This window comes from Ceraceosorus guamensis (assembly GCF_003144195.1).
Source record: "Ceraceosorus guamensis strain MCA 4658 unplaced genomic scaffold IE81scaffold_4, whole genome shotgun sequence".
Taxonomy (NCBI): domain Eukaryota; kingdom Fungi; phylum Basidiomycota; class Exobasidiomycetes; order Ceraceosorales; family Ceraceosoraceae; genus Ceraceosorus; species Ceraceosorus guamensis.
In genome coordinates, this window is record NW_020289999.1 from 610,309 (window position 1) to 624,546 (window position 14,238).

Genomic DNA, 14,238 nt, shown 5'->3' on the forward strand with positions numbered 1-14,238 from the left:
GCCTAAGTTAGCCTAAGTAAGCCTGAATTAGCCTAACTCAGCTCAAAGTAGATCTAAGTAGCTCTCTTGAAATGGTCTGAACAAGAACAAGCCCAGCAGATACGACAGTCTTTGAGTCGAGGCTCTTGAGTGAATCAAGAATCAAAATCATTGAATGCTCTGCTGCAGCGAGCAAACGTCGCACATGCAGCTGATAGCCATGGCAGATGCGTCGACGCGCGAGGAAATCCACTTTACGCGTCAAGCGCAGTCGACCCAGCCCTAGCTCCTGTCGGCCGAGAACGCCGTCCGCCAAGGTAAGCCGCGCCAAGGCGGCGTGCATGATGGGAGGCAGCACCAGGCAGTCGTGGGTCTCGTCTGATGAGCATGTTAATTGCAATCCATTAGGAAGTTGAGTCGTGACTCACGACCGTGACTCTATATAGCGAGCTGCATGAAATCACGAATCTGAGCACGCACGTACGTTGTATGCGGAGCTTTCACTTCTCCAGCGCCTCACTACCCGACTCAACAGTGGTCTCTGCATCTCTCACCCCTACTCCTCAAACAAGTTCAGCGACCTTTCTCAAACACCTTGCAGCTGCGCGTGACCAGACCGCCAGCACGTCAGACGAGCAAAGTCTATTACAAACGTCTACAGTCCAGAGGGGTTCCAACAACGTATACAATTTCTCGCTCCTACGTCTCAGCTCGAGCAGGAGCGCATTAGAAAGCTTCGAGAGTCAGCCTAGGTGGATCGGGTCGAGGCGTGGCACTGCCTCTTGGGCACCGGACGACTCCTTAGCTCATCTCACGCACGACTACAGGCAATCAGCGGGTTTGGAAGACCTTTGTCAAACATGCCATCATGGTTACCCGGAAGCGGATCCAATCCGCCCCCGTCCACTCAGCCTAGCACGATGGGCGGCGGATCAGGCAATTGGATGAACATGGACAACATGCGATATGCTCAGGGAGAACTTACTGGCGAGAATGATGCTTTCAAAGGATTGGGCTTGGAACTCACGCGGCAACAGAGGATCATGGGTTTTGTGGGCTGGTGAGTGCTTGGAGGCGCGAAATCGTCAAGAGGGCTTGGTGGGTGTGATACTTGCTGCTACTAGGCGAAAGAGGAAGCTGGAGGCAAGACAAAGTGATCAGCTTCTACGGCGCACGTCGAGTGGGCAGTCGAAGGCCGGATTTGCTCGGCGTACGATTATGTGGAATGAGAACTTTGCTCTGACGAGCCGCATTGCGAGAAGATGCGCTGGGCTGGACATCTGTGTGCGCGCAGCTGCTCCACCGCCAAATCAATGCGGAGCGGAGCGATGCCCCTGTGGCGCATACAGCCGGGCAGATCGCGAGATCACCCCGTCCGTCGCACAAATGCGCCTGAATGGAGCGCTGCTGACCATGCTTGCTGACTCCGTATACAATTTCAGTTTGGTGGGAGGTTTTGCCTTGTCCATCGTAGGCAGCGTCCTGTTGTTCTTTGGATCAACTGTCCTCTTTGCGATTCTGTATTCGATCGGCGTCATCGTATCATTGGTTGGCACCGGTTTCCTGGTGGGAGTGAGTGTCATTCTCGCGCAGTGTCAAAGGTCACCCAGCGCTGATCGTCTTGATGGTCATGCACTGCCGCCTCTAGTTCAAAAGGCAGCTCAAAGCGATGTTTGATCCAGTTCGGATCGTCGCGACCTTGATTCTGGTTGCCGCCTTTGTCATGGTCTGGTGAGCGAGGTCCATTTGTCACGTCAAGTCGTCCCGAATGCGACATGCTGACTAGCGCGCCTCTCCAAATGCCCAACATTGCCAGGGTCGCGGCTTTTGCCATCGGGATCGACGCTTTGGTCCTGGTCTTCGTCGTCATTCTCTACCTAGCGTACATTTGGTACTCGTGCGTTGTTGCCTGGCTGTCGAGCTTCTCTTCGCCCTTCGCTCTGCAGCCGTAGCTGACTCTCACGGCACTCATCTCTCCATCCTGCATGTGTGAATCGCTTCGCAGACTATCTTATATCCCGTACGCTAGGAGCCTCGTCTCCAACATGTTTAGCAAGATATTCTGACCGCGAGCGGGAAGAATGGTTTCCTTGTTCGCGCTGCGTCAGAGCGAGGCTAAATTTTTTTGCAAGAAACAGCTTCGAAGGCGATGAGATGCAAATGTAACAATATCAGGTGCGACCGAGAAACTCTCACGTCTTGGGAAAATATGCTATTGCACAAACAAGAGGATAGAGTACAAAGGGCATCCAGCGCTACCCCAAGAGGTGATTCGATCAGAGCGAGGACCACGTCGGGAAATGTCCAATGACAAAGCCAGGTTGATGATCACAGACGCTTGCCTGTCAGGCCGACGTTGCTGTCCATTTGCTCTGCTCCTTCAAGAGTCGCATTGCCTCGTCCGTGTCGTATACGCTGTACCATCCAGGAGCTGCGCACACGCAGAGGCAATCGACAATCATAATAAGAGAATCACAATGTCAAGCGCGGTCCGCGCGTTGAAAAAAGGAAGAACAGTCGCGCTCTCACCTTCGTGCGGAGGATCGCCAGCCCAAAGCATGCCGTACTTGTTCAATCTTTGTCTTTCAGGTCTGTACGCACCTGCGTATGCCCAGGGTACGGCGCCTATCCATCCTTTGCGATGCTCGAACGAGCCCAAAATCTGGATCAAAACTTGCTCGAAAAGTCTGGGTAGGCAGAAATGCAGCGAGAGCGAAATGTGAACGTTGGTTGTGGCAGTTTGCCTCTTTTGAAAGGCACTTACCGGTCTCGCGAAGAGGTGCTGGTGTTGCTCGAATACTGAAGCAGACGGAAGTCTAGGCGCATGAGCACCGGCACTGCAGCGAAAGTCACTTTTCCAACCGACGCACCAAATACGATTTTTCGGCATTGAGCCAATTGTCTCGGGGCATGCCGAACTGAAACATCAAGCTGCGGCGGTCAGCGTCTTGTTGCGCAGTCCACGTATGAACGGATACCTTACCTCTTCCAGCAAGACCGGTTTGCCTAGCTCTTGTGTCCACCTCTCTATCTCTGCGGTGCACAACTCAAGCAGGATGAGCACAGAAGCACAATGTTTCGGTTGCTTTTGGGTGTCTCTAATCCAGAAGCGAGGGCTTGATCACGACTCACCGCGCAGATACTGCAGTGAAACCCGCACGGCGTGATTTAAGTTACTTTGGCTGCCATTCAGCATGTCGTACCACTGCCAATTTTGTGGCCACATGTGCGCTGCAATTGAGCCCGGAAAACGCGAGCGCGAAGTGTTAGCGCTCCGAGGTCATGATGTCTCCCTTCTGCATCGCATCAGGAGCACTTTACTCGTCCTCGGGCTGCTGTATACGTATGGGGAGCTTTCTCGTCAAACTCACCACAGGCAAAGTCCACATTCGGATCTTCGTGAAGTTGTCGAAACCACCATTCTCCTTGCTTAGACTCGAAGCCAGTCGTGATGAGTTGTGAGGGAGCTTGCTGGCGAATCAGCATCGTAGTATTCCTGTGCCAGCGCAGTAAGGGATCAGCAAGATTTGATGGGGCAAGCGGCAAATGACCACCAAGCCAGGTCTCATTCGTGGGGCGAGGTGTGACTTGAGGCTCGTTCAGGGGCTCCCAAGCTGATGTCGACGTGCTCGGGTCTATCAGCGATGTTTGTTGCAGCAGATAGAAGGTACGCACTCACCCAAGATGGTGGGGTCCTGAGACCGGTGTGAAGAAGCCAGATGACTGGTCAGCATGTTCGAGGCGCCCAAGGATAGGGTCCGGCGGTCTCGCCTGAATTTAAGGTTTCTGCCCTCACTTCTTTGTAGAGACGCCCACTGATCGCATTGCGCCTGTTGAGTATCGCCAGCGCATTGACCCTGTACATCTGTTGCGCCTGCACATCAGATATTAGCAATTTCGTGCGCACAGCAGCCTTGTCAATAGCGATCCACTTGGTGTAGAGTGAGAAGCCGACACACCTTTTCGTTCGTGAAGAAGCTAGCGACGTATTTCATGAACTCCTCGTAGGGACGAACATCAGGACCGAGTCGCGTCCAAGTGCCCCACCCCGCAAAACCATCGTGGCGTTGCGGCAGAGCGGAGACGTTCCAAGAGATAGGATATGGTATGCCGCTTTGCTCGGTCTTGTGCGTAGAGTGAGACTGATTGGCCGAAGAGTGACTTGAAGAAGGTCGGGCCGATGAAGAAGTCCAGTCGACCAGTTGTGGCAGACCACCTGACCAGTGCCAAGTGTTTCCCAGCACTAAAGTGACGCGCATAGCCCTTCTGCGAGCTCCTTGTAGGCATCGATCCAAGCCCATGAGCAAGGCTTCGTCCATCTCTGCCGCTCTTGGCTGGACGGCTACGAGAGCGCAAGGAAGATGGAAAAGGTCAACGCTGGGCTTCCTGCCTGATCCCCTCGCCTAAGGGTCCCCATGCAGCTGCTTTGGTGGTGCTGCTTGTGAATATAGACAGGCAGCATCAATGACACTCACGTGGGTTCATGCGAAACGGTCCGTGCCCTTCAGACATTGCCATGATGCGCAAATGATTGACGCCAGCTGCGCTCATCTGGTCCATCTCTTGCTCGAATCGCCGTGCATCACCACCCTTGTTGCCGGGCGCGGCCAGGTTCATGCACGACCAGCTGTCAGAGAGGGAATCACGAATGGCAGGATGGCGTGTGTCAGTCTCGTTTCAATTGCCCCAGCATGATTCAAATCTGGCGCTCTCGTCTTGGATCGTTTTCTCGAGTCGAGTCAAGAATTTTGGAGTGACTCACTAATTCAATCCTACATATAGGGATGCAATGCGCAAAATACGGCGAGTGATTAGGTAGAAATTAAGCCGACTGACACTTGTGCTTGGTCACTGGCCTCGCTGCCGTCCCGGCACGTACCATTCAGGTAGACCAAGCCATTCTCGTCATACAGACTGCGTCCATCCACCGTCACCCGCACAAACGCCCCTTGCTCTGTCCGATGGGAGTCCGGGCTGTCTGCCTGCTTCTCTGCAGCCAGACCTATACCAATGGGTATCTGCCGATTCGTCCTCTGGTCTGCTGAGCGAGCGATGTCTGCAAGCACCACTTGAAGCCACGCAGCTCCCACGACCAGTATCTTGGTCGAGGCGGCAAGGAGCCCCATTCTTCCCTTCATCCTGCAGCTTCGCCGTGTCTCCGCCGTCCGGATCAGACTGAGTTTCAGTGTGCAGTCTGGTCGCGAGCTCCTGCTCACTTCTCATATTCAGTGCCTTTGCACTTCACCTAACCTGATGGACGAGATGATGGTCCATCAGGTCACTTGCGAATTTGATCCATACGAAAATGAGCAGCATCGGTACGACCCGCCGGTGTCGGAGTCTGGGGCGGCACGTCTGCTGACGTCCGTTCAAGAGCGGACTCACTTATCTCCGCGGACTTCCGAAGGCGAAGCTTGACGCGCGGACACTCGTGCGTCATCGATGCAGCGGTACGCACGCTATCCAACAGCTGCGCTACATGTAGTCCCGAGTCCCCATCGAGCGAGCGCTGCGCACCGCCATCATCAAGATCGCGATCGTCATAGCAACTTACAACATACATCAGCACGCACCCTTGCCATGAGATTGCTACGACGCTTCTTATCGGCACACACATTGCTTGCTTGATATTTCCAGTCACGAGAGAACACACACACCGAGCTTTCACCACCTATCAGCTTGAGCGTTAGCAGAGACAATCACTTGACCGCCCGGATCGAGCCTAAAGCCGTTCCTGAAGTTGCAACTCCGTGCAGGGGACAATCGTTTACAATGTCTTCGGAACATACACAGTCACAAGCGCAGACGCCTCAGAGGGTCTCCTTCCTGCGAGCAGCCTCCTCCTCCTTGCCCAGCGCACCCACGCTGATCCCCCGCTGGTTACACGCCTCCGAGAACGGCAAGACCTGGACCTCTTTTGGCAATCGGGATCATTCCCGTCTCGAAGAAGCATGGAACGACAATTTCCATAGCTGGCAAGAATGGAAAAGACTCAGGGAGAGGGTGGCATTGGGCAAAAAGCTAGGAAAGGGAGATGTGGGAAGTAGGGTGAGAGAAAAATTGGATGGAAAGAAGGCGGAGGTGATGGTGGGGAATGAGACGAAGGATGGGGAGGTCATAGAGGAAGCGGCCCCTCATCCAGATAGGGAACTCGAGAGCTGGAGGATACCAGTCGCAGAAGATCACCTGTACGAGGTGGATTTGCGCTTGCACAAGGTGAGTGCTGCGATGCGCCACTCCTCCTTCCAGGTACGCCACTGACCGCGAATTTTGCGGTCCGACAGCTCAGCACCGTGTTCTGGAAGTCTCAGCCTACATCCGTCAGAAGAGGAACCTGGTTCCTGGACGGCAGCAGACTGACGCCCTGCACAGATGCCGTTGCCGAGGAGCTAGAATCTCTCTGGGGGTGAGTGTATGCGTCTCTGAAGCTCGCCCTTGGCCCTTCGCCCAAACCTGATCGTGACTTGATACACCTCCCTCACTCCCTTGTGTCTTCCGAAGCTCTATAAAACCATATCTACCCTCCTACGCTGAAGAGCTCAAGTCATCAGTCTCCTTGGGCTCGGATGCAGACGACAAATTGAAATGCAGGCTGCAAAGCCAAAAGAGCAGCTACGTCATCTTTCTGGGACCTCATCTCGCTCGCATATATGCCGACGATGTCTCTACCAGATTTGCGAAGACGATCTGGACAGCTTGGAGCGGCGAACATGCTGTGCGTTGTCACGTCTTGCCAGAGCCATGAACAATGTTGTCGCGCCGGTACATGAGTGAGGGGACTGAAGCTGACGTTCTCTCTCACCTACAATTGGAACAGGGAGGCACTCTCGTAGCGAGAGGCTATCACAATGCTCAGCAGCTGTTGAAGACCCGAGGCGTGGCAGATGCCAAGAGCTCTACTTCTGGGTCTAGCAAGAAGACAGGCCAGACCTCTGGTACAGCAACGCCCCCGCGGGTTGTAAGTCTGAGTACGGACAAGACCAAGAAGTCCAGGCCCGCAAGCAGCAGCAGCAATCATTCGGGCTCCAGCAACATTGTCGAAGAGAAACAGAACCTCGCAAATCGAGCATCTGGATCGCATCAAGCTGTGGGAAGACCTAGCGGCGACGCAGAGGCGACCCTGGCAGGAGCAGCTGCTGCTGCAGCATCAAGTGACGCCTCAGCAAATGGACCGACCCTTACTTCCGCGTCGCTTCCCGCGAATGAGAACAGCGGAGCACAATCAACCAGCAGACCCGTCTCGGGCACCGAATCGTTCGTGCGCTCACTGGGAAATCGGCTGTCCATGTTCGGCGTGGGCGGCATTGCCGGTCCCTCCCCCTTTCCCACTCAAGACATAAAAGACTCGCTTGGCCAGACGAGCGCGGGCGAACAAGAGGCGGGGGAGTTGAAAGAGATGGAGGGGGAAAAGAGTAAAGCAAGCGCGGGACTGGGAGATGGGACCGATCATGGTGCCGATCGAGGAGCGGAGGGTCAAAGTGCAGAGGCGAATACGTTTGTGGACGAGGACGAAGAGGAGGAGGAACCTCCTGAGCATCTCGGTGAGTGCGAGGTCCGCCCTCACGCAACGTGTTTGTCTGCATCGCATTATAAAGTCAGTTCTGATTCGCCTACCATGCCCATCCTTAGTGCTGGTCTGGCATGGTATCGGTCAGAAATTGGCCGAAGAATGGAAGTCGCTTGATTTCGCACTAGCGTGAGTCAGCCGAGCGCAGGGCGGTTGCGAGATGATTGACGTTGAGGTCGCTGAAAGTAGCTCCCTTCTCGCAACTGACTGTCAGAGTGTCGAGCATGCGCACATTAATGTCTCGTCGAGCAGCGAGCAAGCCCCCGTCAGACGTCGGAGGTGGTGGTCTGCCGGGCTTGATAGGTGGAAGAAGGGTGCAGTTCATTCCGGTCATGTGGAGAAGCGCTCTGGACGACTTTCAGCCGCCTAGACAGGATGATGGAGATGAAGATGAGCACTTGGACAATCAATTCGGGCTTGAACAGATCTTTGGGAGTAATGAGAAGGATAGCGTGAGTGGGACGGCACAAGGTGGAGTGCGCTCGGTGAACGCTCCTTGCGGCCCTTTGCTTATGAGTTTCTGACTCCACATCACCTCAGATCCCGTTCGTCAAGACACTCGTGAGCGCCCCTACGCCTCGGGTTTGTTAGGGAATGTTACAAATGGACACCACCCGCTGAAATAGCCAGTTCTCTTCCCTCACCAGATATCCGGAGTGGCCCTAGACATCCCATTTTATCTTTCTCATCATAAGGTGAGTTGTGCAAAGCAAGTTATTCTTCAAAGCCTGGCTGACCAAAGCATCCCCCTGTACGATTGGTCTCAGGGTGAGATCATGAACCGCGTCAGGGCGCACACTAATTTTGTCTGGCGGCTTTGGAATCAGCGGAATCCGTGAGTGGCATTGCTGTGACGTACAGCGCGATTGCACCATGCTCACTCAAAGCTTCGCCTTTTCCTCTTTGTCCTGCCAAGGCGCTTTCTGGCCCGAGGAGGCAAGACGCATCTGATTGCTCATTCGCTTGGCGCCGCCATCGCTGCAGACGTGTGAGCAGCCCCTTGGTCACCTGTAGCTGCGCCTCCACATGCAGATACTGACTTGACGGAGTGCCGATCCCAAAACCCGATCCTCAGACTATCTGCACAGCCCACCTTTGCCGGCGAGCTGGGTGCGATAAGCTCATACGAGACCCAACTCGTGTTTGATGTATCTAGCCTTTACCTCCTTGGCAGTCCGGTGGCGCTCTTCATGTGGCTTCAGCAAGCTCAGCTCATTGCTCGCAAGGGGAGAGAGGGTACGAAAGATTCTTCTAGAGATGAAGCGCTAGAGAGGTCTGGAAGATTTGGCTGCTTGGCTGTAGACCGATGCTTCAATATTGCCGCCATGACTGATCCGATCGGAACTAGGCTCAATGCGTGTGTTGGTGAGTTGCATCTAGAGTACATCGAGGACAGGTACGGAGCAGAAGCAATATTTCGTTGCGTTTCCCCAATACTGACTTGCTGCCTTGCCACAATCGTCCCTTTTAGATGCAAGGTGAGTGAGGAGACTCATACTCGAGGTCGTATTCAGACATCTGCGGCATCGTGCTCATCGCGTCGGCCTTCTCTTCGCGCCTACAAAGGTACGCACAAATCATCAAGCCTCATGTCCTGGCCAAAGCAGTGACTGCCATCTTGAGAGGCCAGCCAGGTGCTCTGAGCGAGTCGACTAGCACGTCGACTGGCATTTTTGGAACCTGGGCTCGCGGGTCATCGGGTCCGGGTGGGGCTCGGCCGAGTAGCTCGGCGCAGGATCCAGACGAGGCCAACGCGCCGGATGGAGGTGGCATTGATACGCTAGGATTGATGAGTACCCCGCTCGATGCCTCAGCTGAAGATGTAGCAGGCAGCGCAAAGACAGCAGCGGAGAATGGGTCTAGTGGGTCGGAGTGGATACAGAGATTTGCTCCCAAGAAAGTCAAGGCTGCATATGCGGAGAAGAGGAACACCGTGAGTGCGGGAGCTATGGCTGCTGCTACTGCTGCTCTGGCACAAGTGTCAGCAACTGGACAGGTCGAGTCCGGCTCCCATTCGCAAGCGAGCACGCTCAAGTCTGCATATAACCTCAAGCAAGAAGTCGACTCTGGCGCGACGGAGAGGCCGAGCACTGCTGAGGCCGAAGTAAGCGAGAAGGCGGATGAAAGCGATGCGGACGGCATGGCGTTGACGCAGCGATCCCGGGCCGAAAGACGCATGAGAGCGCTATCTCCACTCGGATCCGTCGATTTCGTCATTCCGCTGCAAGCGAGTCTGATCAGCCACCAGTACTTGGAGATGCTATACAGCCATGCGGGATACTGGCAGGACCCTAGCTTTGCCGACTTTCTCCTCGCCACGCTCTTTTCTACGAGGGAACAGCTGGATCAGGCTCGCCAGAGGCTGGAAAAGCCCGAATGATACGTGGCGCGGCCTTGACTTGAATCGCGACAGTATGCAGCTGAGCAGCCTCTGATGCTCAAGACGACTCGCACTCTTGACGCCTCGTCGATTCACAACGTACAGCAGTATGCTGTTCACACCTAGACTGAGCGCACTTGCAGATGCATCATGCTGTGATGGCAATATCCACTTGTTCTGAAATGTATTTTTTAATTCTTTCCTTGCTGCTCTCAGGGCTGGCTTTTTGGACGAGTCTTGGGTACTCGGTGGGACTGCGATCAAGGATGGCGCTTCAGCGCAGGCGGGCCTTGCACCTCGCGAGACGTAGGACACCAGTGAGCCTGGAAGTGAACGTCAGCCCTGAGCTGGTCTCATGCTTGGGAGTCTTTATTTGTGACTAGACTGCTATGTCGTGGTGCTGTGCCTCATCCAGGGTAGTTAAAGTAAGCGCTGTAGCGCTCTTCCTAACAGCTATACCACACCACCGCGACCATACTCAACTCAGCGGTCTCTTTTCGGTCCGCCTTTTGAGATTGTCAACGTGCCTCACGAATCACGACGAGTGACACGTTGAGTGCGGCCTGTTGCAAGGTGACTCTCGGCTATGCACCAACGAGATTTGTAGAAAGCCCTCGATGAACAAGGCCGACTGCGGCGGGGGGAGCATGCTATCACATTCGCGCCGTGCTTGGGCTCGTGCTGATGTTACCGCACAGTCACGATCGAGTGTACAGTACGCCACGCACATCCGCTGCATGACAGCAACCACGCAAGCAAGTAGACAACTTTGAGCTCCTATTCGGCGGCGGCAGACGAGGGAATACCAGCTAGCTCTAGCAGTACACGAAACAGCTTGGCCCCTCGATCCTATGATCACTGTATATGCCACCCACACTCACCACTTAATCACAATGGTGAATGTAGGATGAGCATAAGTTCTCGTCCCGCTTTGAGATGGGCGCACGGCAATCTCTGTTCGACGCCTCGGCATTCTTGAGTCCCATCCCACGGACGCCTCCGGCGCCGCGGCCGATTAAGACTTCCCCGCGCACAGGCACCACATCAGCTGCATGCATGCATGCAAGCCTCGCCACTCGTGACCATGCTGCTGCGCAGCATGATGTGCTGATGCTGCTCGCGCTGTTTCCCCGCGGGGCTGCACATGCGCGTCTCGGCAATCTCCTGCTGTAATAAATCAATTTGCTCACGCTTGACCGCTCGATCGCGCGCAGCCATGACAGTAAACCGGCGTACCTGAGCATGTTGGCTCCACATCGTCGCGACTCACGATTCACTCCACTCACACTTGCGACTCAAGACTGACCACTGGGGAGCGATTCAGCGTCAAAGATGTGCATCCCTGGTATTCGCAGTAGGTAAGTGGAGTCGTGAGTTGAGGATCAGCCGGAAGTTCGAAAGGATCACTTCACTGCTGAGCTCCCTCTGCCTGCGCATGGTTGTCATTTGCTCTTCAATCAGACTCCGCACTCGCGGGTCTGACGATCGTTGTCGAAAATGGTCTGAAGCGACACATTTGTGAACGGTGCCGCGTGATTGCCAATCACAAACATATCGAGTATATACAGCGATTCAGTGCTGGGCTGAATTGCGCTCGGCTCAGCTCGGTCGGATCAAGCTTTTCCAGCGTGCGAACGGAGCTCACAGTGTTCGATTCACGATTGTGATTGTTAGTGTTCACTGTACAGAAGAGCGCCGCCCGTACAGTGGGGAGTCAAGTGTTCGATAGATCTCATGATGCTCACCTCGACTCTGGGTGAAAGGCGAGGCGTGGGAATGCGTGTCCAGAGTACGCATCAGACTGTGACGAGCGCCTGCTTGCGAAGCATGAGCTACGGAGACCTTAAATCATGCTCTCAAATTGGTAGGCACCGCCAGAGCCACTGACGCACGCATCAGATGCTTCTAAGACTGGCAACTTTTGTGGTGGTGGTGCTTTCTCGGTCTCGTTGCGACCTGCGTGCTCAAGAATCGTGAACGGCATCATCATTACCGACGGAGGAACACAAGCTGACATCTATAGATTGGTTGTGGGCCTTTGAGTCAGAAGAGTCGTGCGATGACTCACTCGCGACTTGAGACTCTCACTGCACCCGCTGGTCGAGAGTTGTATCGATGGAGAGGCGCTGCTGCTGCTGGCATTACGCAGACCGTACCATCAGCCTGCAGCTCGCCCGAGCTTGCGTGCAGCAGTAGATTTCGGTAATCCCTCGACAATGCGGCCCCGCGCTGATCAGGTAGGCCCGCGGTGTTGCCCAAGGTGCACCTGGCCGGCGAGCAGTAGCGGATGAGCAGTGAAGAGAAAAACGTATATAAACACAAGAAACCAGCCAGACAGGCTAGATCCAACTCCTCTCGCAACATTCATCAGTCATCTCTGATTCTGCACATCCTTGACTTCTCTTCCCAGCACATTTTATCGCACACCGTCACATTCTCGCCTCGCCTCTTTCACAATGTCGCTCCCCACTCACTTCACTCTCTCCAACGGATCCAAAATACCCTCTGTCGGTCTGGGCACTTGGCAATCCAAGCCTGGAGAGGTCAGAGATGCAGTCGCGGCAGCTCTCAAGGCTGGCTACCGTCACATTGACTGTGCCTGGGGATACCAGGTGAGTGCCGGTGATCACGATCGGAGCGAGAAGGAAATAAGGGTCGTATATGCACATGCGTACCTATACCGCCATGCAGATCTTGTGAGGTCGGACGCCGCGCCGTCCGTCGGAGCTTGCTAAGGAATGCAGCACGATCTGCTCGGCGTTTGGCGCGCACGCACGCCTTTTGCTGTTCGCACGGGCGCAGGTGGTGTGTAGGGAGCGTGTCAGCTCGGTGGCGTGCGCATGGCGGTACAGTCGCTGAAGGGTCGATATGGCCAGTCCCTTGAACGAGCGAGTCTTGCCTCATATCCCTCGCTTGCCTATTCAGCCAGCAAGCATGAGATACGATGTGCCTCTGTCATAACTCTTGCTGATCACGCCTCGTCTGCTGACCCGTGACAGAATGAAGGCGAGGTTGGAGAGGGTATCAAGCTTTCCGGCGTGCCTCGTGAGGAGATCTGGATCACCAGCAAATTGTTCGAGTTCCACCACAAGCACGCTCGACATGCCGTGGAGGACACCTTGTCCAAATTGGGTGTGGGCTATCTCGACTTGTACTTGATGCACTGGAATGTCGCACTTGAGCCAGATGTTCCCGCGGATGGATCTTTGCCTCGCAAGCCCTTGAAGGACCCAAAGACTGGCAAGCCTCAAGTCGACCGAGTCCTCTCCGACAACCCTCTGCCTTGCTGGAGAGACATGGAGGCTCTGGTCGAAGCTGGACTGGTGAAGAACATTGGTGTCAGCAACTTCAACATCCGCAGACTCAGAGCGCTCTTGAAGGAGGCCAAGATCAAGCCGGTTGCCAGTGAGTGACAGCAAATTCGAACGAGCACAAAGAGATCGCTCACGACGGCTCATTCTGACCCGTTTTCCTGCCCTCCTACTTTTACCCCTAGACCAAGTGGAGCTGTCCTTCACCTGCCCTCAACCCGAGCTGCTTGCCTTCTGCCACAAGGTCAACGTCCTGCCGCAAGCATACAGCCCACTCGGCTCTACAGGTGCAAGCCACTCCAGCTTGGCAGCTGTGGACGCTTTGGCAAAGAAGCACAACGTGCAAGGTGCAAACATCCTCATCTCTTGGCAAGTGGGACGAGGCGCCAATCCTCTGCCCAAGTCCGTCACCCCCGCTAGAATCGCCAACAACTTGAAGTGTGAGTTTGTTTGCGTGGCTTTGCTTGCGCGATCGTTTGATCAGGCGTACGAGGGCTGACCTCGCCTTGCCCTTATCAGTGGTCGACCTGTCCAAGGAAGAAATTGCCCAGCTGGAAGAGTCAGCGAAGTGAGTTGGAGTCTCGTTGCGCTGCTCGACCTCTCAAGTCCAGCGCAGATATACTGACATGCTTCCTCCTCACTTCTGACTCGCTCGCTTCGTCCAGCTCTCAACCGTTCAAGAAGGTGTGCGACCAGAGCGAAGACTTTGACTACGACATTTTTGAGGCCTCTCACCCTCAGAACAACGACAAGGCTCAAGCTCTTCTCTGAGCGGGACGATGAGTCGGTCTCACAGCGAATTGATTCGAAGGCAAACGAGTGGATCGAGTGCGCAGTACTGTAGCTCGGCTCTTGCACTCCATCATTGTAATGCTTGACGAGCGACAAAAGATTCAATGAGCATGCCGCTCTCCCAATCAGAGTGTGCTTGAAATCTCCTTACAAGACAGTCTGTGCTAGTGTGTCCACGACACTAACGACGAACGCAAGACACCGGTTGC

The 14,238-nt window shown here is 54.8% G+C and overlaps 4 protein-coding genes across 4 annotated transcripts; 3 read left to right on the top strand and 1 right to left on the bottom strand.

Moving 5' to 3' along the window:
• Nucleotides 1-404: 404 nt before the first annotated feature.
• IE81DRAFT_320048 (SFT2-domain-containing protein) lies at nt 405-2,428 on the top strand. The gene is made up of 5 exons (XM_025512905.1): nt 405-1,039; nt 1,422-1,551; nt 1,628-1,710; nt 1,796-1,876; nt 1,985-2,428. Exons 1-5 carry the CDS (start codon nt 840-842, stop codon nt 2,043-2,045), a joined length of 555 nt encoding a protein of 184 aa, XP_025372907.1. The 5' UTR covers nt 405-839; the 3' UTR covers nt 2,046-2,428.
• IE81DRAFT_320049 (glycoside hydrolase) lies at nt 2,186-5,241 on the bottom strand. Its single transcript, XM_025512906.1, has 13 exons — nt 4,859-5,241; nt 4,742-4,751; nt 4,455-4,606; nt 3,939-4,321; nt 3,776-3,853; nt 3,659-3,674; nt 3,351-3,593; nt 3,112-3,210; nt 2,963-3,012; nt 2,850-2,897; nt 2,744-2,778; nt 2,509-2,666; nt 2,186-2,410 (listed from the first exon to the last, which is right to left on the bottom strand). Exons 1-13 carry the CDS (start codon nt 5,103-5,105, stop codon nt 2,325-2,327), a joined length of 1,605 nt encoding a protein of 534 aa, XP_025372908.1. The 5' UTR covers nt 5,106-5,241; the 3' UTR covers nt 2,186-2,324.
• Nucleotides 5,242-5,504: 263 nt separating this feature from the next.
• IE81DRAFT_339298 (hypothetical protein) lies at nt 5,505-10,106 on the top strand. The gene is made up of 12 exons (XM_025515569.1): nt 5,505-6,195; nt 6,264-6,385; nt 6,481-6,694; nt 6,797-7,520; nt 7,609-7,675; nt 7,761-7,998; nt 8,087-8,107; nt 8,194-8,241; nt 8,314-8,381; nt 8,463-8,534; nt 8,622-8,915; nt 9,110-10,106. The coding sequence occupies exons 1-12, from the start codon at nt 5,752-5,754 to the stop codon at nt 9,924-9,926; spliced, it is 3,129 nt and encodes a 1,042-aa protein (XP_025372909.1). The 5' UTR covers nt 5,505-5,751; the 3' UTR covers nt 9,927-10,106.
• Nucleotides 10,107-12,253: 2,147 nt separating this feature from the next.
• Nucleotides 12,254-14,160, top strand: IE81DRAFT_320051 (putative GCY1-galactose-induced protein of aldo/keto reductase family). The gene is made up of 5 exons (XM_025512907.1): nt 12,254-12,538; nt 12,926-13,331; nt 13,423-13,677; nt 13,757-13,805; nt 13,903-14,160. Exons 1-5 carry the CDS (start codon nt 12,383-12,385, stop codon nt 14,006-14,008), a joined length of 972 nt encoding a protein of 323 aa, XP_025372910.1. The 5' UTR covers nt 12,254-12,382; the 3' UTR covers nt 14,009-14,160.
• Nucleotides 14,161-14,238: the final 78 nt, after the last annotated feature.

Coding starts and splice junctions, on each gene's coding strand:
- IE81DRAFT_320048 (XM_025512905.1), top strand. CDS start 840: ATGCCATCATGGTTACCCGGAAGCGGATCCAATCCGCCCCCGTCCACT. Junction 1,552..1,627: donor GCACCGGTTTCCTGGTGGGA/GTGAGTGTCATT, acceptor TGCCGCCTCTAG/TTCAAAAGGCAGCTCAAAGC. Junction 1,711..1,795: donor GCCGCCTTTGTCATGGTCTG/GTGAGCGAGGTC, acceptor CAACATTGCCAG/GGTCGCGGCTTTTGCCATCG.
- IE81DRAFT_320049 (XM_025512906.1), bottom strand. CDS start 5,105: ATGGGGCTCCTTGCCGCCTCGACCAAGATACTGGTCGTGGGAGCTGCG. Junction 3,211..3,350: donor GAATGTGGACTTTGCCTGTG/GTGAGTTTGACG, acceptor GCTCAATTGCAG/CGCACATGTGGCCACAAAAT. Junction 2,898..2,962: donor AACCGGTCTTGCTGGAAGAG/GTAAGGTATCCG, acceptor TTGATGTTTCAG/TTCGGCATGCCCCGAGACAA.
- IE81DRAFT_339298 (XM_025515569.1), top strand. CDS start 5,752: ATGTCTTCGGAACATACACAGTCACAAGCGCAGACGCCTCAGAGGGTC. Junction 8,108..8,193: donor TCCCGTTCGTCAAGACACTC/GTGAGCGCCCCT, acceptor TTCCCTCACCAG/ATATCCGGAGTGGCCCTAGA. Junction 8,382..8,462: donor CTTTGGAATCAGCGGAATCC/GTGAGTGGCATT, acceptor TGTCCTGCCAAG/GCGCTTTCTGGCCCGAGGAG.
- IE81DRAFT_320051 (XM_025512907.1), top strand. CDS start 12,383: ATGTCGCTCCCCACTCACTTCACTCTCTCCAACGGATCCAAAATACCC. Junction 13,332..13,422: donor CAAGATCAAGCCGGTTGCCA/GTGAGTGACAGC, acceptor TTTTACCCCTAG/ACCAAGTGGAGCTGTCCTTC. Junction 13,678..13,756: donor AATCGCCAACAACTTGAAGT/GTGAGTTTGTTT, acceptor TGCCCTTATCAG/TGGTCGACCTGTCCAAGGAA.